The following is a 23,250-nucleotide window of genomic DNA, read 5'->3' as shown; positions in this document are numbered from 1 at the left end:
TAATATAATTAATCATTTAAAAAGGAAACAAACAAATAATTATTATATTTTAAACAATAATATTTTACCTAAAAAACAATATTAATATAATTTACCTAATATATCAATAATAATATAAGTAATTAAATAAATGTAAAAGTAAGTGAATAAATAATATAATTATTTAAAATGCTAATATTAACAACCTTTTGGTGTAACAATGTAGTCTGGTTGATTCATTCATGTTAATATTGAAGAATGTTTTTTTCCCCGCAATATTAATATAATTAATCAATAGAAAATAAATAAATGTATTCACTATTGTGTACACTATTAATATAATTAATTACTAATTAAATTAAATAATGCAGTCTAGTTGATGCTTTTTTTGCAATATTAATATAATCAATAAAATAATAAATAAAGTTAAAAAAGTTAAAAAAAATAATGTACACATATAAATAATAAGCACATGGAGTAAACATTTTTATAGTGTAACTTGATAAACATTTTAAACTGTCTGAGATCATAAAAAGAATAAAGACACTCTTTATTTCCTGCAAATAACAACAAAGAGAAGAAAATATGCACAAGTTCAGTGTTTAAATTACCATCAACAGTAAGGAAACTGGTAAAAATCACATTCTCTGCCATAAGTGCGTTGTACATGTTACACATTTACAGTGTAGCACATTTAGACACTGGCTGAAGTATAAGGAGCAAAGTGTTCCTTTTTCATAAGAACAAAGTGAGAAAAAAGCTTCTTCAGCCAATTTAACAGTTTCTCTATTGTGCTAAAGAAAAAGAAACCACGTGATCAAGCATCATCTCGAAACACTTCAACACTCACTCAACCTGAATGCAAAAATAGCTGACTATGTACAGAACTCTATGGTTTGACTAGAGAGAATCCCTGACACCTCTGTATATATATATATATATATATATATTTATAACAACGCCACAATATGGCTTTCATTGCAGTCCTGGCATTTTTGGGGACAGATGCTACATTAAATTCATACTGAATCAAAGGGAAAAAAGTATATACTCACAGGTTCAACACCACATTACTGACAATACCCAATAAATGCCTTTTTTACATTAAACATTTCTATTCAAAACATAATGTGAATAAACACCATTTTACATAGTATAATATTTGGGACTTAATATCATTTGGACCCTTTAGTGGGCAAGACAAGTAAATTATAAAAAGTAAAATATAATCATTGTATATTTTCATTTTTTATAGAAATTGACAGCAATCATCAAGCGCAGTTATTCAACCCAGGTACCATGGTTATTGTAAGATAAAAATGACCAAACTAATATTGGTATCACTTTACAACAAGGTCTCATTTGTTAACATTAGTTAATGCATTAACTAAGATGAACTATAAATTAGCAATAACCTTTAACGTTAGTTAAAAAATGTTCATGTTATTTCACGGTGCATTAATTAATGCCAAAAGACACTACTTTTGATCTTAAAAATGTGTTGAGATCAACATTAACTAAGATTAATAAATACTGTAAAAATATTGTTCATTGTTAGTTCAGATGAACTCATTTGGTTAACTAATGTTAACAAATGGAACTCTATTGCAAAGTCTTACCCTAATATTCTTAAACCTTTGGAAATACAAGTTGTATCTATAAATGTTTGGTTTCCAAACTAGCTAGTCCTTAGGCTACCAAAGTCTGTTTTGAAACTACTCATTTTAACGTACTTTATTCATGTAAAGTGCCAATTAAATCATTCTTTTTTGAGCCACTCTGTCCATGAGACCTTTTCATTTTGCGATCTTTATACAAATTCTTTAAAGTCACACCCTCATTAAACACTTTCCGTCTATTGAGTGTTCAGGAAACGTCCTGCATTCAAGACAAAGGAGTGGAACAGTTCATGCTGGGTATCGACTTGTAGACAAAGTAAAAGTGTTGACGCTTCGGTCGACTGTGTAACTCTGCCTTTATCCACTGTGGGTGTGTGTCTGCGGCCAACTGCTGGCTGCTCTCGTTTGTGTAAAGAAACAGGCCGTAGTTTTCTGGATCAGACACGCGGAATTTGAGCGCACAAAGACGACACACCTCTTCCGTCGTGGCGTAGGGCCGCACCTGAAGGGTTTTAGCCGTGCAGCCACTATCTGCCTTCTGCAGAGCCACTCGCATGTAGTTCTTCACACAAACAAACAGACATTATAGAGTTTATGGAATGAAAATAGTCCATATCCATAAAATGCAGTTAACTACGCAAATGCTGTTCGGAGGTCAGGATTTTACCTGGAAGTCATCCACTGAGGGCAGGTTTCTCTGCAGAGTGCGACGCTGGTGCCACTGGTGGAGTGTGTCGCGTGTTGAGTGTGAGCGGAGTACTCGAGCTGCCTGCTCTTCCTGGAAGTTCTTCATCAGTGACATTGCTCCATATGCACTGGTGAGGTAATATCCTCCTGTACAGGATCAAGAGAAAGGAACACCTTAATATACAGAAAAGTACCATAAAGTACTGCTAAAAATCTACTTAATTTATATTGTGAAATATTATTACAATTTTAACCTTTTCTAATTTTCTGAAATTTAAATTATTTATTTTTTTTGCTATTATTCCAGTCTTCAGTGTCACGTGCTCCTTCAGAAATCATTCTAATTTGCTGCTCAAGAAACATTTAATATTATTATCAATGCTGAAAACTTTTGATCAATTCATTGCTGAATAAAAGTGTTAATTTCTTAAAAACACAAATAAAAAAACGGCATGAATGGCAGTGTGTATTTGTGTATGCTATGAAGTTTGTTTGCATATTAGAGTAATGCAACATTAGTTTAGCAATATTTTAACATTATATATTTGAATCAATTGTGAGTCGAGTATCCCTTTGCATGTGAAAACTGCTATTTGTGCGGTGTGACATTGCTGCCCATGTAGAGTATTTAAAAAAAAGCCATTTTTATGGTTGTGTTTTGGTTAGGATGCTGTCTATATAGAGGGCGTTAGTGCATACTCACTTTTTCAGCAGTGCTGTTTTTGGAAATTTTCATTTGTTATAAGCAATGAACCAAACCAACCGAGAATTACAACATTACAAACTTTTGACTTGAAGCAAAAAAGCATTTGATAATCAGACAAAAAGAGAAAAAGGTACAAGACTGTGTACTTAACAGCTTTAATGAAGGAAAGAACTACAATCCCATGAAGCATTGCGCATGATTTAATCAAATTAAAGATAAATATAAAACTACTTATATAAAGGTGTTGGTTGTATCTATAGAAACAAAACATAATATTTTCATGGGAGTGGGTGGAACCTTTTGGAGCTTGTTGCTCACCGCATCTCCCTCATTAATGAAATTTTCTATACAGCATCTTGGGTATTGTATTTTCCACCACAAATTCTGCTATTAAACACAACCATTTTAAAAGTTAGTTGAATAACACAAACAGATGGTTCGACAAAAGGATATACAATCAATTAAAAACCTCAGAGCTCATAACAGATTTGTTTTAAAGGTTTATCAGTTCAAACTATTTCCCTGTGGAGAAAATGAATGGGGTTTTTACTTCCAAAACCTGACTGTTGCACTCTGTAGGGAACAACAGACAGCAAGGCAGCTCAATAGGTTTTGCAACAGAACTGGTCAGCAGGGTTTTCAAAACATGCATTACTCATTGCCCAGACCATTTTGAAACTGACAAAAAGAGTAAATTATCACTATAATGAGGATGGATCATCCTATCTGTCACATTAGATCATCAAGTTTGTGACTTGACTGTGTACATACAACACAATAAATCTTTTCCACAGTGTGCTCAGTAAGAATAGAAGACACACACCCAGGAGGAAATTACTCTGTGGGGAACAGAACTTAGGAAGTTCGTCACACATGGAAAATGCTCGTCTGTTCTGAATCTCCTACAGTTTGGATTCTGCATTAACTTTGTTAACATTACATTACTGATTCTGTCATCATTAAGCAAGAAAGAGAATTCATATGAAATGTTGGATGGGAGAAAATAATACTGTTTTGGTTCTGAAGTTGTTGTTTTTTTCCAAATAATTCGTTTTTGCACCTTTTTTTAAAAAGAATTCAGGTTTATGTAACATTATTACACAAGTATGAGTGCATGTTAACGCACCTTCTCCATGCAGTAATGGGGGATCTATCAGTTCCATCATATACAGGATCTCAGTGTCCAACTGAGGCATGTCACAATGCACCAACACATATGTCAACATGGGCAGGAAATCATCCGCTCCAAACATCCGCACTGGCAAACACAGAGGAAACATTTTTAACACAAACTATTCCAGCAAGTACAATCCAGTTAATTAATTAAGGTGCAAATACTTTTGCTTTCAGTTACTGATCTCATACACACCTAAAACATACACACTTTTAAAGCCTTTAAATAAACACTCAAGGCATAACTCCACCCGTACACACCTTCATGGTCTTGCATAATATTGTAGATGAGTTTGCAGACTTTTAACAGCACCATAATTTTCCTCTCAGGTGAGTACATGTGGCACATTGCTCGGAGTTTTCTGCGGATCCTATGGATGGCGTGGGCGTCTGGAGGCCGGGCTTCGGTCACTCCCAGCTCGTGAGGCTGTTTGGTCTTTGCCAGGGTCAGATTCTCCTGCAGCCTCTGCCACACTCCACCGGCCACCTGCAAGTCATGCAGCACCGACTGCAAGCAGCCGTACAGAGGTTTCAGCACACACTTATGCATGGCCTTCTCCAACATTGGATCTGTGAAAGAGATGGAGTTTCAGTTAAAGCTTTAATATATAAGACTTTGAGAGACAGTTACCATATTCATAGACAAAAACGAAAGAAGCGTAAACAAGCATGATGTTTTAAACTTTCTATTTAATGGACAGTTTTATAGGAATAGTTCACCCTCAAATGAAAATTCTCATAATTTACTCAACCTTTATGTTGTTCCAAACTAAAAAGGCTAAAAAGACTCAAATTATAACTGAAACCATAAAAATATGTTTTATGTCAAAATATTTTATGTACAAAATATCTAAATTAAATTACATTTTCTTTTAGTTTGACTTCAAGTACTAAAATAACAAAACTGAATTACACAGACATATATATATATATATATATATATATATATATATATATATATATATATAAACTAATAAAATGACAAAACTACTAAAACTTTCATGACAATTAAAATGAAAATACAGTAAAAACAAATTCAAAATATTAATAAAAACTTAAACAGTATCACTGATGCTACAATGACACTGTTCTGAAGAACATATCAACTTTTACTCACTTTTTTTCAAGGCTATTGTATGGCTTTGTAAGACCTGGAATATAGCACATAAATCATATGGACTACTTTTATGATTTATATTTTTTTTCACTTCAATTTTATGGAAAAGAGCAGCTTAGAAGACCAGTCATATTGTTTGGAACAACATAACAAATTATGACAGATTTCTTTCTTTCTTTTTTTTGCGCAAACTATCATTTCCACCTCTTCCGTTCCGCACTAGTGAAAAACCAAAACCCCCTTAATGCTTAGAGAGCGTACAGTGTCTGCTGAGTTCACGGAAAATCTGACACAAACGTTACAAGATATATTAGGCCTAAGCTCTTGGTATTCAAGTCTCCCTGTGAAATAAGGCTGAGGGCTTTCCGAGATGCAAAGGGCAAGTCAAATGAGGACAAAAGCAGGTCTCACATCAGTTGTCTGTACACTATAGTTACTAAACAAGTAATTACACACCATCACAATGACACTTCTAATGAAACTCTATTGCTCACAATATACACAGGAGTTATAAATATTAGAAGCTACAGTCACCTGTAGATTACAGATCCTCTATCATAATGGCTAGACATGATGATTTACAGAAAACATAAAATAATCAACCCTAAAAATGTACCAAAATGTTATAAACCAACAGACTTCACAAACACACGATACACATGATAGAGTTACCCCTACTAACACACACAAATAACTCGCATCCTGCTCCATTGTGACTAACTACAAATGACAAGGACATACAAAACTGAGAGCATAAAAAATTAATTAGATTAATCTTTCCAAAATCTGTAACAATTGCACAATTTTATTTGTGCAACATGTTTTGAAGCAAGGGTGTAGAATTTAGCAGTGACGTTATGGACATGTCCCTACCAATATCCAGCAACTACTGATGTCCCTAGCAATAATTTTGATCAAACAATTGCATTTAATGTATATATAACCACTGTTAATATCATTTTGGCTGCACCTGAAATGAGTCACACCACTGACGTTACCTGAGACGTTTAAGCATATATGCGCTCTTTCACAGTTCAGTTGAATTAAATAAACAACTCTGAAATAAGACTGTGTCGTTTATCTGTCAATCAGATATTTTTTATATCTGTTATGATGTTAAAATCAAACTTATACCCTTCTTCTGAAGTACTGTACATTGGGAATATAGATAAGATAATAGGATAATCACTCAGTATCATGGTATAAATCAAAGTAACATGCTATTATCATCTAATTCCATCACTGTACTACACTATTATTTTGTAACCTCTGATAAATGTATTAAAAACACTGACGGCTTTGTTCTTCTAGGTGGTATGCTAAGCATTTGAAACATACAAAAGTGTATGAATTAAGGATTCTAATTTTTGTTTATTGGAGTTGATTTATTGTTATGTCCCTTATGTACTATTGTGCAACCATGGTATCACAACACAGCTTCAAAGCTATTAACATTACAGTTTAACAAACAAAGAAAAGTCAGGCCTTTGGAAAACATTAATCATTAATGTGGAAAGCATTAGTCTATCTTTAAGTTAAACCAACAACATTTTAGCTGGGATAAATTACACAAAGAATTTTTTATTCTTATAACTTATTAAGTATTCATGCAGAGTTCTAAACTTTCTGCCTTCAAGCTCTCTTTATTAGTCCTGACTCACCAAACACTGAAGATACAATACTTTTTTTTAAATACATGAAACAGGATTAAAGCATATTTTCTTAAAATGCAGTTATTCAATATTTAATCTGCTGTTAAAACGACTGCTACTCTGTGTGAACTGTGAAATGTGCACCTTATTTCAGCTATTTCCATAACAGTCTGGTCTGAAGCTGTCATTTTTATACAAACCAGACTAGTTAATATGATCTTTTGGGCCTTGCACTTATCTCAATCACTCTCAAGAGTATTTTCATAGACTTTTCAATGCAACTGCAGAGAGGACAGCTGAACTGAAGGTATTTCAAATATCGGCATGCGTATATAGCGCTTGTGTTTCACTGCTCAGTTGCTCTTGTTGTCTATTTTTGCTATTCCCACCACATTATCAACAACTTTTTAGCCTGCATTTTCCACTGTAGCTAAAGGAAACATAACAAAAGCAGCTCTGTACTGATAAGGGTAGACTCGCATTCAAAACAAAACATATTTTTGCACCTTTTTTGGACTACATACATAATATATTATTGAACTGCCTGGTAAGTCAAAGTAAACAAACCTTGAATTTAACTGAGTTTGCAAACTGCACAATCTAGGAAACAAAAAGGCAAGCTGAGGATACATATCTGGAAGACAAGGAAGCTAACATTTCAAAATGCCACAACTAATAGTTTCCAGACACTAGTAAAATGAACAGTGAATAAAACTCACCCAGCCAGAACAGCACAGTTACTGTAAGTAATCCAGGGGTGTCCAATCCTGCTCCTGGAAAGCCACCGGCAGAGTTTAGCACTGTCCCTAATTAAACAGACCTAAACCAGCCTAATTAAGGTCTTTAGGATTACTAGAAATTCCAGGCAGGTGTGTTGGAGCTAAACGCTGCAGGAAAGTGGCCCTCCAGGAACAGGATAAGATATCCCTGAAAGTAAAGGAGCTTTCAAAATGACTCTCTTTATTTGAGTGGTTCAACATGGCACAAGAAATACTGGAACTCTGGAAATCTCCTTACCTATCTGGTCCTCAGGTATGTAAGACTCTATAGGTGGGTTCATTTCCGAGCTCTGTTTGAGGTAAGCCTTCATCTGGGTCATGAACTGCCGGAGCGTCTGCAGAAGATCCTGGCTGGACGAGTGGTAGTTTTTATTCTCCTGCACAAAGCTCACATAGTCCTGCACCAGGCACCCAAAGTAAGAAGTTTTGTCTTGGGACAACTCAATGATCCGAAGCAAGATGCGTTTTTCAGGCGTAGCCAGTACACTGAAAACACCTCGGACCTTACGGAAGTGTCCTCTTAGTGCTCGTGGGATAACAAGTGATTTCGGACGAGCCGCCACTAGCTCGACCGAAAGGAGTTTCTTTGACATGCGAGAAGCACGAAGGCGAACATGCAGATCCCTTTCAAGCCCCACACCGTAGTCGTCGTCGTCCTCCTTGTCCTCATACTCATCACTGCTGTCATCCGTGGAGAGGCCTTTGCCCACGCTTTGGGATAGTCCCAATGGGAGGGAGTGTGGAGGAGAATCCAAAGAGTCTGATGAGGATGTAGACAAGCTTCGGCCACTTGAGCTTCGCCCTTTCTCTTCGGGTCCGGTCCATTGCTGCAGGATGGTGCTGCCGGTCGGGTTTAAAGGAGTCGTATTGACTTGAGAAAGGGCCCTAGAGATGGTTTCGTCATCTAATGCAATGGTGCAGCGGTAGCTGTCGATGTCTGGAGGTTGTGGAGGTCGTGGTGGAGGATTGCGTCTCCGACTCGTTCTAGTAATGCCAGCACTCAAAGGCATAGTCCTCGGACCTGAAGGTGAAGTAGGGCTACGAACCAAAATGCGAGGAGGAGGTGGTCTTGGTGGAGGAGGGGGACGAGATTTTCCGTTTTCTGCTGTTGGGTCCTTTGCGATCACCGTTTCTGCATTTACAGTGACATCTTGCTGCGTCTTGAGAAAGACAGGGTTGATAAAAGACAAAGCACTGCTGGAGCAACTCCTTTGACCTTCTGAGGTATTAGGGCAGGTGCTGGTTAGTAGCTTCCCAAATGGGGTGCAGGTTTGATCCTGTGTCTGTAAGACATCAGAGCAGCTGCCGTGTAGAGAGATCGGTGGTCTGTCTTGAACCACAGAACTATCTGCGGCAGTCTCTAGTTGTTTGTTGAGAGAAGATTCCCAGAACGCTGGAATAAAAGAGAGAATCCGATTAATGGTTAACAACACCCATGCACAGTCTTTATACAAACACAACCACAAAAGCTGCAAACACACCCAGTCCAGCTTCCTACCATAGACCACCACACGTTGACAGCGCACATGTGAATTTGAGTGTGCGTGTGAGGCTATATCTAGTTACAGCCAGGCTAAAGCGTCTGTTCACGTCTGTTGTCCTCAGGCCCACTGAAGTTCTTGGAGAAATTTAGCGAGCTCAGTCGTGCATTTCCGAAAACTGATTCACAAACGTCATACAAACACACCCAGCACAGAGCCAGCCAAAAACTGAGTCACTTATCCAAACAGACAGAGTGTTTGGGGAGGTTGACTCCATAGAGCACACCAAACCCCTCCTCTTTCTCCTCCCCATGCATTCTGTCTCTCTCCCCACCCATTTTAGTATAGTTTCTCATTATGTTGGTTTGATGGGCCAGTTTCTATTAGGAATAGATATTTATACAACAGTCAGCCTCTTTCAAATGAGACTTCAAACTTACAATTGTTCTGTGGCAACTTCAGTGTGGATGAGTGTTGCTAAGGTGATACAAATGTTTTTTTTGTTTTTTTTTAGCTCATTGCTAGCTTCTCAAAAATTCAGAACGGAACTATTACTGTTAAGGAAAAATGGAAGTCCACACACACACACACACACACACACACACACACACACACACTCTTTCCCTCAGTAACCTCTATGCTCTGATTAGCTCACATAGACTCGCTCACTATCTGGAATGTCAGCTGGACTAATAATAACATGGAACTGAATAGTAGGCCAGCATGTCTTAGCTGTGGTGGACGGAGAGATTCAAACACATAGTTACTCACAAAACAGTCACGGCAAAGGTTCCTTCTTCTCTAGGAACATTGTAACATTTCTTCATTATCTGGCAAATAATATTTGACACTGTTTCAAGATGGTCTGAAGCATGTAAGAACATGCAAAATATTATTACTTGTACATGCAACCTGCTTGAGTATACTGGAAAAAAAAAAAAAAAAAAAACACTCTACTTTCCTGACACACTTGGCATTATGTCACTTGTGCTTTTTTAAGGGAGCACCAATGGCAGACCTGACTCACTTGGTGCCCTAGGTCTGAGACATGAGCAAAAAAAAGAAAAAGAAAAAAGAAAAGAAAAAAGAAGACATTTTTACAAATATAAGAAGTGTTAGTTTATTTTTGTTAGTGCTGTTTTCATTTAGTGTGCAAGGGGACCAGGGCTCTAATCCTAAAAACTCTTATGTTTTTAAAAAACGAAATGAAGCAAATTTGATAATTATAATTTTATTGTATGAAAAGGGCCATTTTGAATTTCTGATAATACTGAAGACTCTTTTTGTGTTTCAAATTCCACTTGGCTCCAAAATCAGAGAGAGTGAATGACCCCTGAATTTGAATAGACGTTGGACCACTGCTATTTTAGTGCCACTGAGATACTAGTGGTTTTTCTCCCCTACATATTTTGAAGTAGTTTTTTTTTTATCTTCATTTTAATTTTAGTTAAAGTTTGAGTAATTTTGTTGTGTTTTGTTTTAAATTTTTTATTTTACTTTTATTTTTTGTACATGAAGTTAAACTAAATGAGAATGAGAATATTGCTTTGTCAACTAAATTAAATAAAATGAATTAATTTTTTTGATTTATTTCAGTTAATGTTTTAATTGATTTGAAGTAACGAAAATATTTTTTAATTGTTTCAGTTTTGGTTAATAACCCTGCATTGGACATTTCTCCCCCAAACCTATTTTGAGTAAATTCACAATTCACCAGTCACAAATAATACACATAATCACAGATACCTACATTACTATGCAGATATAATATTTGAAAAGTGAAGTGAAAGTGACATGTGGCCAAGTATGGTTACCCATTTAACCCATCCTAAGTACACACGCACGCACACACACACACACGGAGCAGTGCCCAGGGGTTCGGTGCATGGCTCAAGGGCACTCCAGTCGTGGTATTGAAGGTGGAAGAGAGCGCTGCACATTCACTCCCCCCAACTACAATTCCTGTTGGACCTGAGACTCGAACTTGCAACCTTTGGGTTACAAGTCCGACTCTCTAACCATTAGGCCGACGTGAATATTTCAGATTCATATAAGTGGAACATGCAAATAAATAATCACAGGGCCAAACAGGAAATAATGTATTATTATATATCATTTTATATAACTGTATCTGTACTAAATGCGATATTCTAAGTGGGTTAGACGAGCTTGGTCAGTACCTGCTCCTTGCTGGGCCACTTCATGTAGATCTGACAGGGTTGCTGCAGAATGGATGGCCTCAGGAAGCTTCAGGGTAAAAGGAAGAATGTCTCTAATATGAAACAAAGAGAGTCAGACAGACAAATAGTGCGTGAAAGAGGGTAAAAAAATAAACAATGGGAGAAAACCAAAGAGGGGAAAGAAAATACACACAATCATTCACTCTTTTCCTACATTAATAGTGACAGGTCAAACCATACATATACATCACATTCAGAAAAAGTAATAATTCTGCTGTTACTGGGTGGAAAATTGGAATTGAGCAGAGAGAGGGCAGAATTTCAGTATCGATGAGCGGCTTGAAAAAACAAACATCAAATGGAGAACTGCTGCAATCTTCTGATTTATGGATGATATCAAATAAATCTTTTGTACTTAGGGCCATATAGTACTTCACCCTGTTGCTGATAAGGTGATGGATATCATTGAGTTTTATGAGCAGTGGGTTCATTTCTGCACAATCACTCATAGTTTCTTTACTCATAAATCTTGCATATGCTGTCTTTTATGCACACTTTAGCACTGCAGTGAAGCAATAAAACATTTCATCTATTCCAAATCTAATCAAATAGTGGATTGTTTTTATATACTACAAAGAAAATGTGAGTGGTTGAGTTACATGCACAAAGTACAGTGTTTAGCATTAGGCTTGTTCAACTTCCTATACCTTAATAAGTATCAGACATAGAAAACGTGTTACCTGCTGATACAATAAAAGGCCACAAGACGAAAGAGGTCAGCAAAACTGATTCCTGAGCCATCTAGAGAAAATGCTAGGAAAAAAGAACAATACACAACAATCAATAAAGGTCTGTCATCTCCAAGCATTTTCACAATTTCATCCATCATAACAGCACTGAGGCATTGAGTGCTGCCCTAGATTCTTAATTTGTTGGGAATTTTCTGAAAATGTTTTGGGAAATTTCTGAACTGATTGGCAGGTAAAATGCTCAAAAGCCTTCAGTGCCTTTCAGACCACATCAGTTTACAAGGCACAGAGGAAATTCTCAGCTGGATTGCGCCCAGGCCAAAAACACTAGGGTGTGTCTGATATTTCACATGGAGAACTTCTTGGAACTGCACTGCTGTAAATGCCTGAAATGCTGCCAGGCTACTACTGTGACATTAAGCTGCAAATATGCTGCCTCTTTTTTAAACCAAGCCAGTTGCAAATAGCTTCTCAGGTTATTATAACTGATTAACTACCCGTGAAACAAGAGGGAAAAATTCTCCTTTCTGACACAAAACAGAGATTTATAAAGAGATATACAGGTGCTGGTCATATAATTAGAATATCATCAAAAAGTTTATTTATTTCACTAATTCCATTCAAAAAGTGAAACTTGTATATTATATTCATTCATTACACACAGACTGATATATTTCAAATGTTTATTTCTTTTAATTTTGATGATTAGAGCTTACAGCTCATGAATGTCAAAAATCAGTATCTCAAAATATTAGAATATTACTTAAGACCAATACAAAGAAAGGATTTTTAGAAATCTTGGCCAACTGAAAAGTATGAAAATGAAAAGTATGAGCATGTACAGCACTCAATACTTAGTTGGGGCTCCTTTTGCCTGAATTACTGCAGCAATGCGGCGTGGCATGGAGTCGATCAGTCTGTGGCACTGCTCAGGTGTTATGAGAGCCCAGGTTGCTCTGATAGTGGCCTTCAGCTCATCTGCATCGTTGGGTCTGATGTCTCTCATCTTCCTCTTCAGGTCAGGCGAGTTTGCTGGCCAATCAAGCACAGTAACACTATGGTCATTGAACCAGCTTTTGGTACCTTTGGCAGTGTGGGCAGGAAAATGAAATCAGCATCTCCATAAAGCTTGTCAACAGAAGGAAGCATGAAGTGATCTAAAATTTCCTGGTAGATGGCTGCGTTGACTGTGGACATCAGAAAACACAGTGGACCAACACCAGCAGATGACATGGCAGCCCACATCATCACTGACTGTTGAAACTTCACACTGGACTTCAAGCAACATGGATTCTGTGCCTCTCCACTCTTCCTTCAGACTCTGGGACCTTGATTTCCAAATTAAATGTAAAATTTACTTTCATCTGAAAAGAGGACTTTGGATCACTGAGCAACAGTCCAGTTCTTTTTCTCCACAGCCCAGTTAAGATGCTTCTGACGTTCTGGTTCAGAAGTGGCTTGGTAGCCCTTTTCCTGAAGACGTCTGAGTGTGGTGACTCTTGATGCACTGACTCCAGCTTCAGTTCTCTCCTTGTGAAGCTCTCCCAAGTGTTTGAATTGGCTTTGCTTGACCGTATTCTCAAGCTTGCGGTCATCCCTGTTGCTTGTGCACCTTTTCCTACCCAAATTCTTCCTTTCAGTCAACTTTGCATTTAATATGCTTTGATACAGCACTCTGTAAACAGCCACACCTTTCAGTAATGACCTTCTGTGACTTACCCTCTTTGTGGAGGGTGTCAATGTTCGTCTTCTGGATCATTGCCAAGTCAGCAGTCTTCCCCATTATTGTGGTTTCAAAAAACAAGAGATACCCAGAATTTATACTGTAGGGATGATCATTTATTCAAACTCAAATGTAAATATTCTAATATTTTGAGATACTGATTTTTGACTTTCATGAGCTGTAAGCTCTAATCATCAAAATTAAAAGAAATAAACATTTGAAATATATCAGTCTGTGTGTAATGAATGAATATAATATACAAGTTTCACTTTTTGAATGGAATTAGTGAAATAAATCAACTTTTTGATGATATTCTAATTATATGACCAGCACCTGTACAAGTGCACATGTGCAGAGTCAATCTTTGACCTCACAACTGCATGCACATGAAAGTAGCAAGCTGCTCAGTATCAACAAACAATAAAAAAGACCATAAAATCAAAAAGAAACTCCCATTTATCTTTCACAGCCAAACACAGGGTTCCCGCTCTTTCATGAACACCAGATTCAAGGACTTTTATGTCAAGCACACGCCAGCATATGTAGTGTCATGAAAGACCTTACAGTACTAAACATTTTACTTACACTTAACATTTACATTAAAAATTTCAGAGTAATAATGTTTTGAATGTGTAGGTTACATAAATTTAGACCGTTTTGAGCAGTCGTGTTCAAAGGAATTTAATGAAATCCATTGAAGTTAATACTGGTAATATTCAAATACAATTTCTAAAATATTGATAAAACATGCATCAAACTGGTTTTTGCTGTAGTTCTTGTACAAGATTTAAATTTGAAAGGATTTCGCAATTTTTAAATTAATAAAAAGTGGTTAAATGTTGTAATAACACTGTAAAACCTGTTAACATTAAAAATTTGCACATTCTCTCAATAGAGACGTTACTCATTAATAAATAACTCAAGTCAAAATTATTTTGTAAACCCCATTTTTTCAACTTTGACCTAGTGGAATGCAGGTACTCAAACATGCAGCTGCTCAAAATTTCAATATTTTTTAAAAATATGTCATGAACATTTTAAACCTTGTACATGTGCAAATCTGCAAAATAAATTAATTAATTAAGAAAAGAAATAAAAAAAAAAATAGGACTTTCTATTTGCTTTTAAACTGTACACGCTTTTCACTAAGCTGTTTTTCTTATTTTTCAAGTTCTACATTTTCTCCTTAGCTCCATGTCGCAGTAAGTTCTGGGAGTTCATTTTTAGTCCATCTCCTATCCTGAAAAGTCTGTCTTGCAGAGATTGACTAAAAATGAGCTCCTAAAACTTACTGCTATTCTGGAAGATAAATTCTTCAAACAGTGGTACAAGAGGATGTGATGCTGGTCCTTCAAGAGTCACTCACAACTTATCTGTCTATAAAGCCTACAAAAATGAGTCTCCATGTATTTCACAACACTTCAGCATGTTATTCTTATTAAGTGAGGGTCATTTTTTAGGATGTTTCACCCAAGCAAAGTCTCTGAGAACTTGACACATTGTAATTCTAGAGACTCCAGGAAGGTTGCAGTTCTGGAAAATGGTGGCGCTGGAGAATAAAGGTTTGATGGTTTACATCTAATTCTTCACATTAATTCTTAATTATTTTGCAGTTACCATGTGTCTTTTCTTCTCCACTTGTTTTTGTCTGACCCCGCTGACCCAGTGAGTATTTCGCTGACCAATGGTCATGTCTTAACTTTACAATTTCTGTATTGCATTAGTTTTGAATATTTCTCATTGGGGATTTAATAATTTTTGACTTTTCAGTTAAATCTCTTTTTTGGCTCATTTTATCTGTAAAAGAAAACGTACCTAATAATTATGCACACATGAATATAAGGAGATTTTCACTTCCAGCCTTCATGGACAATTATACATCACTTAGGCTATATATATAATTAAATACAAAATTAATAGTAGTTATTAAGATCGATGTGGTTTGGAATTGGTAAAATGTGCTAGGAAAAAAATATGATCAGAATATCAACGTGCCTAATAATTATTCACGCACTGTAAAGATGTGCTCACTTTACACAGAGTGCGCGTGATCGCGAAATCGAATGTGAAAGTGAACTGCGAGCGCTCATTCAAATGTGATTTCAATACCCCGCATATTAATAGCACGAAAATTATATACAACATAGAATGTTTGCGGGAGCGGGACACACACGTTGTGGGAGTGGGCGGTAATGGTCAGAAACTCAGCGGGAGCGACTTAAGAAAACTCTAGGCTGCACATCAACACACTCTAAGTTTTATTTGCACTACCCCATCTCCACCCCAATCATTTGTGCCATTTCGTTCTGTCTTTGACAGCACATATAGGACAATTTTTGAAATAGCGCCATAAACTAAATTTATTTCAAATTTAATTCAAGCATTTTCAAGGACCTATGTTTGTTTTGAAGTACTTTCCAGGCCTTGAATCCATATGTCTGAAATTCAAGTACTTTCAAGAAGCGTGGGAACCCTGCAAACATCTTGAACTTATGGTGACACAGTACACAGAAGTAGATATGGCTAGATGTGAGCAGTTATGGCTTAGTATGATATAAGGGACCCAACATACTGTACTGGTTCTCCTTTACAGGGATGTGAATGACAGAGGAGTCTGAGGTACCATCCATGTGGAATGACAGGACCTTCTTTTGCAGGACAGATGATTTCCACACTAAAAACACCTGGACAGGGGAAAAAAGGGTTTTGGATGGATATGTACCCAATGCACAGATAGTTCACCCAAAAATAAAAATTCTGTCATAATTTAGGCTACTCACCCTCATGCCGTTCCAGACCTGTGTGAATTACTTCTTCTGTTGAGCACAAAAGAAGACATTCTGAAGAATGTTGGTAAAGAAAAAGTGGACGGTAGCCATTGACTTTGACATTGAATGGAAGTGCAATGGCTACCATCAACTGTTTGGTTAACAACATTCTTCAAAATGGAATGATATGAGGGTGAGTAAATGATGACAGAATTTTCATTTTTGGGTGAACTATACCGTTAACCTTTTTTACCTCCTGGTTCTAAAATAAAAGTACTGTATGATCTTCAGTAATTAAAACAATAGTTACTGAGGGGGTGAAAAGAAATGTGATTTAGGTTTACATCTTGATTTTATGTGCTTTAATTAATTATTCTGCTTTATTAATAATAATGTATTAATTTAAACACTCATTTTGAGGCCCCCTACTGGCTGAGAACCACTGCTCTAATGGCAATGAATTTGCTCTTTAAAAGAGTTTGTGTGTTTTGAAAAGTATTTGTCAAACATTTTCCTGTACCAAATGTTTCACTGATTAATCACAAATTATGTTGCAAATATTTTCTATAATAAATTAGTTTTTAACCTCTTTAAGGAACAATCAATATTCTGTCATCATTTACTTTTTGTCATCATGTGTAATCACGAGCCTGCATGGCTTTCTTTTTTCCTAGGAGCATGAAAGGAGCAGTTTAGATGAATGTTCACGCTATTCTTTTTAAAATATCATAAGAATAGTGTGCACTCCATTTCAAGTCATCTGAGAGCATACAATATTTTTGTGTTTTGCCTGAATGAGAAATGTTTAGTACATTGTAACTGGTCTTTCCAACACACAAACCTACAATTATGGCTTCAGGCTCAGAAAAGATTCATGAAACATTTGATGATACTTTTTGTCATTTTTGAAGCTATATAAATCAGCATCCACTCTGGAAAACAGCAACTTGGGCATCTCTTTTTGTAATTCACGAAAGTCCAATGCGGTTGGAACAAAACAAGGGTGAATAAATGATGACAGAATTTGAATTTCTGTGAACTATTTCTTTAAAAACAATCTGTCTGGTGTCTTTGCGTTCACTCTCTCTAACATATTTTACCCCAGCTGGTTGGTGCAGAAGGATGCCAGTGGCCTCTTGCTGGTCGATGGAAAGCAGAAGCCAGATGGGGTGTGTGTGTATCAGTTTGTCCAACACACTCACACTTACGCTCGTACCATCCCCATCGACCGCAGGATACTGTAGACACACAGGACTCATCTCTCCCTCTATCCTACAGAGAACAAAACAAGGCATGGGTGTTTTGTTTTGACAGAAATGTCTTTTATGTCCTTTAAAGGAAGAAAAGGCATTGGATAGACAGACAAGACACTGGCGCCCTCTACTGGACTCCACTCTAAAACATGCAGAGGTTCTTTGTAAATGTAAAGACATATCACAGTACATAAACTTAACAGATAACAGTAAATGCAGTGCATCTATTAAAAGTACAGTACACTCTTATTTAGCTTGTGACGGTCTTAATGCATTTTCGACATGTGTTTGGTATGTGTACTCACTCTACGAGCATAGAAATGTCTGGATCTCTGTCTTTTTCCTGCACAGCATGAACCATTTGCTGCTGCAATGCTCCCAGTGACAATGCAAATGCATCGACGAGCTGCACATTGATAGAAAAAGTAAAACTTTACATGTCCAAGCAGAAAACATTTCAGTGAATTAATATAGTGCTCTTTTAAAAATTCACTTTGGCAACTTCCCCTTTGCTAACAAAGAATCTGTAAAAAAGAGAAACTGCCAGAAAACCTGCAGAGAACAGTGAAGAAAAAAACAAGCTGAAAGACGCTTATTTGTGACCAAAACAGGAGCAACAGCTTCAGGCTCGCTGTCATCTATCCATGCAGGAAGCAAGTTAGTCACTTTCCTGTGTTCTTAATCTATTTTCCCCAACAGGAAATGGGATTTGTCATGGCAACACAATCCAACCATCACAGCATTACTCTATGCAATAATTGCATGTGATTTTAAAAGACATCAGTAGATATGCGAAATAAACTGCACTACAAACATGAGAAAAAATGTGTTCGATTTTGAGTTATAATCTCAAAATTGTGTTTACATCTCACAATTACGCCTTTTTTTCTCTGAATACTAAGTTGCAATTGCTATTAATACATTTTGCAATTGTGTTTTTTCTTTTTCTATCATGGAGTAAAAAAATTAAAAAGTGAATTGCTACTTTTTGTCTCACAATTGCGATTTTTTTTATATCTCATTCTGAAAAAAATCTGAATTGTGACATATAAACTAAGAATAAAAAAAAAAAATCTGAATTGTGGGATTAATTGCATGCTTCCATGCTCCTGTAATGCAAGTCTATGGGATTTTTGGGCAAATTTGATTGTCCACGAGGCAAAAAGTAAGTAGGATCACCTTTTAAAAAGTAATTGCACATCCCTTTTCAACAAAATGCATGATTTGATATAGCATTAATATTCATTGTGCAAATGGAGCAGGACTAGTTTGATACAGGTTATTAAATACTCTATATTACATACATTCAAATTTTCAGCATTGTATAAACAACTGTCTAGTTTGTAGATAAACAACATTAAGTAACAACAACAACAACAACAACAACAACAACAACAACAACAACAACAACAAAAGGCAGCCTAGCAGGCTGTTAGTTGCATTCTTCTTTGAAAATGAAGTAATGTTTCCAATATGCCACTATGGTGACTGCACAATTTTGACTCCATGTAAATATTTTGAATCACTGTGCCAGCTTCCTGTGCTTTTAATGCTGATCTGCAATTATGGGCTATTTTGGATTAAATTGCAGGCAATTAAATGCGGATGAAAACAGAATCAAAAGACAACAGTTCTTTGAGATTTCTTTTGTAATTCCTAGTGCTAGTGATAAATTCCTGGACTGAATGTCATAAAATACGTTATAAACTAGGCAAGATAAACTTCAGATGAGTGAGACGGAGGATGAGAACGGAACAGAGAGAGCAATTGTTTAGACTGAATGATACAATAAAAAAAGCCCTGGAGAAGAAGAAGAGATGAAGGACTAATTAAGGAGAGAGAGAGAGAGAAAGAGAGAGAGATGTGTTGCAAAAAAAGACACATCTATTATGGAACGCTTGAATTGTACTGTCTGGGCAACAAGCCCTGCTTCAGTCACTCACACACACACACACACGCACACACACACACACACACACACAGTTTCTGTCCATTGATTTTTACAAGAAACACCAGACAGCCAGTGAATGTACGCAGTGGAACAGAAAATGTTCTGTAGGAGAATGGGGATATTTATACTGATCCAAAAACAGTCCCTTCCTGAGCGCATTGGCTAATGAGAGTCTGTGGCACCATCTGCGTGTCCTGCGCTTATTAAATTGTTACACAAATGTTTTAAGACACAAACTGTTTTAAGCACATAAGCAGCATAGTCTTAAAAAAAGATTTACAAACTTCATTTGGAACTAAACATTATACATCAATGTAAAAAAAATTACATCTAATGGAAATAATCTTCATTTATTGTTGCCTAGAAGTAATACATTTGGTGCTTAAATTGTCCTGCATTGTGTATGCTATGAACATTTATGATGCCTCAAATCATGCATTTTGTTAAGGATAAGTGTGCTTTTAAATGTGCCTTTTTTCCATTACAGATACTATTAGATCAGATTTAAAAAATGTAACCAGCCACACAGTAAAACTGGTTAATAAAAACCCCAAAGGTCCAGAATAAGCTGACTTGGGAGTGATCGTTTTTTACATTGGCCAGTAAAAACAACACCTAGTCACAGCCACCGAGAAACACCCAAACGTTTTCTTTAAAATATACAAAAAATCACAAACGCTGTCAATTGATTTGTCAGGGTTTCTCCCTAAAATGATCATCCTCCTACCTGAAGAAAACTACCACTTCTGTCCATCCGGCTGGGTTGTAATGACGAGTTCACTGCCATGTTTCTCTTGTTTTTTTCAAAGTCCTGCAAGTCAAAAGAGGCATGATGATCACTAAATAAAATGACTCTGATACAAAATTGTCTGTTTTCAGTATGACTGATGCATACGTTCATACTGTATTTGCCACGCTCTTGTCTCCCTTCGCATTCAGTCTTACTCTGTGCATGTCTGTGGCATATTATTATGATTACAGATGAAAGATTTTGTCTGTAAACCTGAGATTAGAGTCTAGAAGCTGCAATCATTTCCTCAAAGAGACAATTACACACTGACAGCCCTGTCTGCCTGACATCTCTTGAAACTAGGCTATATTTTCTAAAGCAATATTTGTTTAATTAGTGTACACAGCACTGAAGTCACACTCACATGGAGACACATGCAAGCACAAGAATCCCTAACAGATAATTTCCTCAAAACAAAATTTGCGGAAGTTATTCAGAGAGGACAGTGGTCAGATCAGTTACACAGCTCAGTTACAGCAAGTATAACTCTGTGTGATTAGTATAGACACTAGATGTAAAATTACAGTTTAATAGGATTCTACACACTCCAGGCCACCTGCAAAATAGCTTTATTGAACAGCCTGGACCCTTAAGTACAGATCAGGGAAGTTATCCTGTTTATGAAAGCAGCAGGTGTTAAGTCATAACTCTCACTTTCTAAATTGCTGTATCAATGGAGCATTGTTGTGTTCTTCACACTATTGATTCTGTCTTTGGGGACATCCATAGTCAGGCAATAGTCTAAAGTGAAACTAGTGTGTATGCGAGTTTAAAACACAGCTGCAGTCATACAAAGACACGTGTGACCAATACATTGAGACAAAAAAAAAAAAGAAAAAAAAGAAAAGAGCTAGAGGTTTATTTAAAGAGTGCATAAAATTCTCTCCGTCTCATACACAAGTGGACATTCTCTCTGTAACTTCATGATTTTTAAAAACTCTGAAAGAGTTGCAATGTATGCTGATGGACACAATACATTTGCAAGGCTTTGGCATTGAAAAATGACTGCATGCAAATTTATTCATTATTTACATGACTTATAAATATATTTTTGGAAATATGTACATTTATATACATTATTATGTTTATATATAAATATATATATATATATATATATTTATATAGGCTACCATTGGCTTCAAGACTTGACACATAAGCCTTGAAAAATAAATAACAATAATAATTTACATAACTTATAAATATATTTCTGGAAATATTTATGTTTAAATATGTTACATTTTTATTTATTTTTATACATCCTAATGGGTTTGAGATTTGACAAAAAGGCCTTGAAAAAAATGATAAATTATACAAATATATAAAAATCTATAGAATTAATTTGTATTTTTATGCATATATAAATTTCTATATTACTAAATATACACTTAATAATAAAAATACTTACATATAACCACACACACACACACAGAAAAAGGAAGCATGTCTCATTACTCCATTTCACACACCAGTAACATTTACACAAGAGGAATCTAAATAAGTTCCCATATCCATTGTAAGAACATAATTCTTAGTAACTCAAACCACAGAAAAACACATGCATACTTCACGGAAACATTTGGTTTTCTGCAGGAGGGTGAACGCTCTACAGCTCCCTACCCTCTTTCTGTGCACAAACACACATATCTTCATGTTTGTTCCTGTCACTACAGTGCATGGAAGCAATTTGATGTGATATATGCCGGTCCTCAGTGCAAACCAAGTGCATGCTGGTGCCATCAGCACTGGAGATCACACAAACAAACTAGGAACATGATTGTACTTTAACTTTGTTGTGGAATATTTTTGTAATAGTTGAATGCAAAGCAAGCTTGCAAGCAAGATTACATTACAAACACAGTGTTCACACCATGCACTGTATTTATTTTAAAATCCTCTCTTCATAAATATAATATATAGGCTATTCATGAAATATGTATATATTCATATGGCTGTATAAAAAAATAATACATATATTTTTCATTTGAGTATAAACTCATAATTTGAAATAGAAAATAATTTTATTATTTTAAGTAAACATTATATTAAGTGCCATATGGCATTTTTGCCTCAGGCAGCACGGAATAATTTTACATTTTGTGCTGACATGTAATTATCAAATATTTCTACAGGTATTTATTTAACGCAATTATTCATCTGGCACTTGCCAAACTTATATCTAAATATGGTACAATTTAAAGTAAATGCACATTGTTCTTAAGTGGGACATCTTCGTCCAAATTTCCGTAATGTCTGATAGTATATCGTGCTATGGATATAAAATATAGGCGTAAAGTAAATATGACGAATATTAATAAGCTGCAGTTTGAAAGTCTAAAGTTAAACACGAGTTTATGAGGATCAATGAGTGAATAAAAACACAGAGAAACAGTGCAGCGTTTCAATAGAGAAAACAAACAAGCCCAAGCGAACTGAAATAATTTGCATTTAATAACTAATTACGCAATGCTATTATATAAGAACATTGATATTACATAGTCCTACCTATGAGTGCTCCTCTCCAGACTCCAGTCTGCTTCTACAGTAACTACAGTCCAGTGATTCCGTGTCTGTCCCAGTTTGACACGCGCGGTCACATGATCACATGACCGACGCTGCACTTCATTGGTGGTAAAGGCATGTAAA

At 36.0% G+C, this 23,250-nt stretch overlaps 1 protein-coding gene across 2 annotated transcripts; it reads right to left on the bottom strand.

Annotated features, from left to right (window-relative positions):
* Window positions 1–510: 510 nt before the first annotated feature.
* On the bottom strand, window positions 511–23,182 carry rin2b (Ras and Rab interactor 2b). Of its 2 annotated transcripts, XM_058779978.1 has the most exons (12): window positions 23,110–23,182; window positions 20,545–20,628; window positions 18,172–18,272; window positions 17,714–17,885; window positions 16,418–16,529; window positions 12,114–12,186; window positions 11,374–11,465; window positions 7,951–9,105; window positions 4,426–4,734; window positions 4,118–4,249; window positions 2,266–2,432; window positions 511–2,160 (listed from the first exon to the last, which is right to left on the bottom strand). In XM_058779978.1, the coding sequence occupies exons 2-12, from the start codon at window positions 20,602–20,604 to the stop codon at window positions 1,864–1,866; spliced, it is 2,670 nt and encodes an 889-aa protein (XP_058635961.1). In that variant the 5' UTR covers window positions 20,605–20,628; window positions 23,110–23,182; the 3' UTR covers window positions 511–1,863. The 2 variants fall into 2 exon arrangements, with proteins under 2 accessions (XP_058635961.1, XP_058635962.1); XM_058779979.1 differs by lacking the exons at window positions 18,172–18,272; window positions 20,545–20,628; window positions 23,110–23,182 and adding an exon at window positions 16,626–16,661 and having other exon boundaries at window positions 17,714–17,829.
* Window positions 23,183–23,250: the final 68 nt, after the last annotated feature.

This window comes from Onychostoma macrolepis, chromosome 06, assembly GCF_012432095.1.
Source record: "Onychostoma macrolepis isolate SWU-2019 chromosome 06, ASM1243209v1, whole genome shotgun sequence".
Taxonomy (NCBI): domain Eukaryota; kingdom Metazoa; phylum Chordata; class Actinopteri; order Cypriniformes; family Cyprinidae; genus Onychostoma; species Onychostoma macrolepis.
Note: the sequence above shows the minus strand (reverse complement) of the source record. Positions and strands in the feature narration are given on the sequence as shown.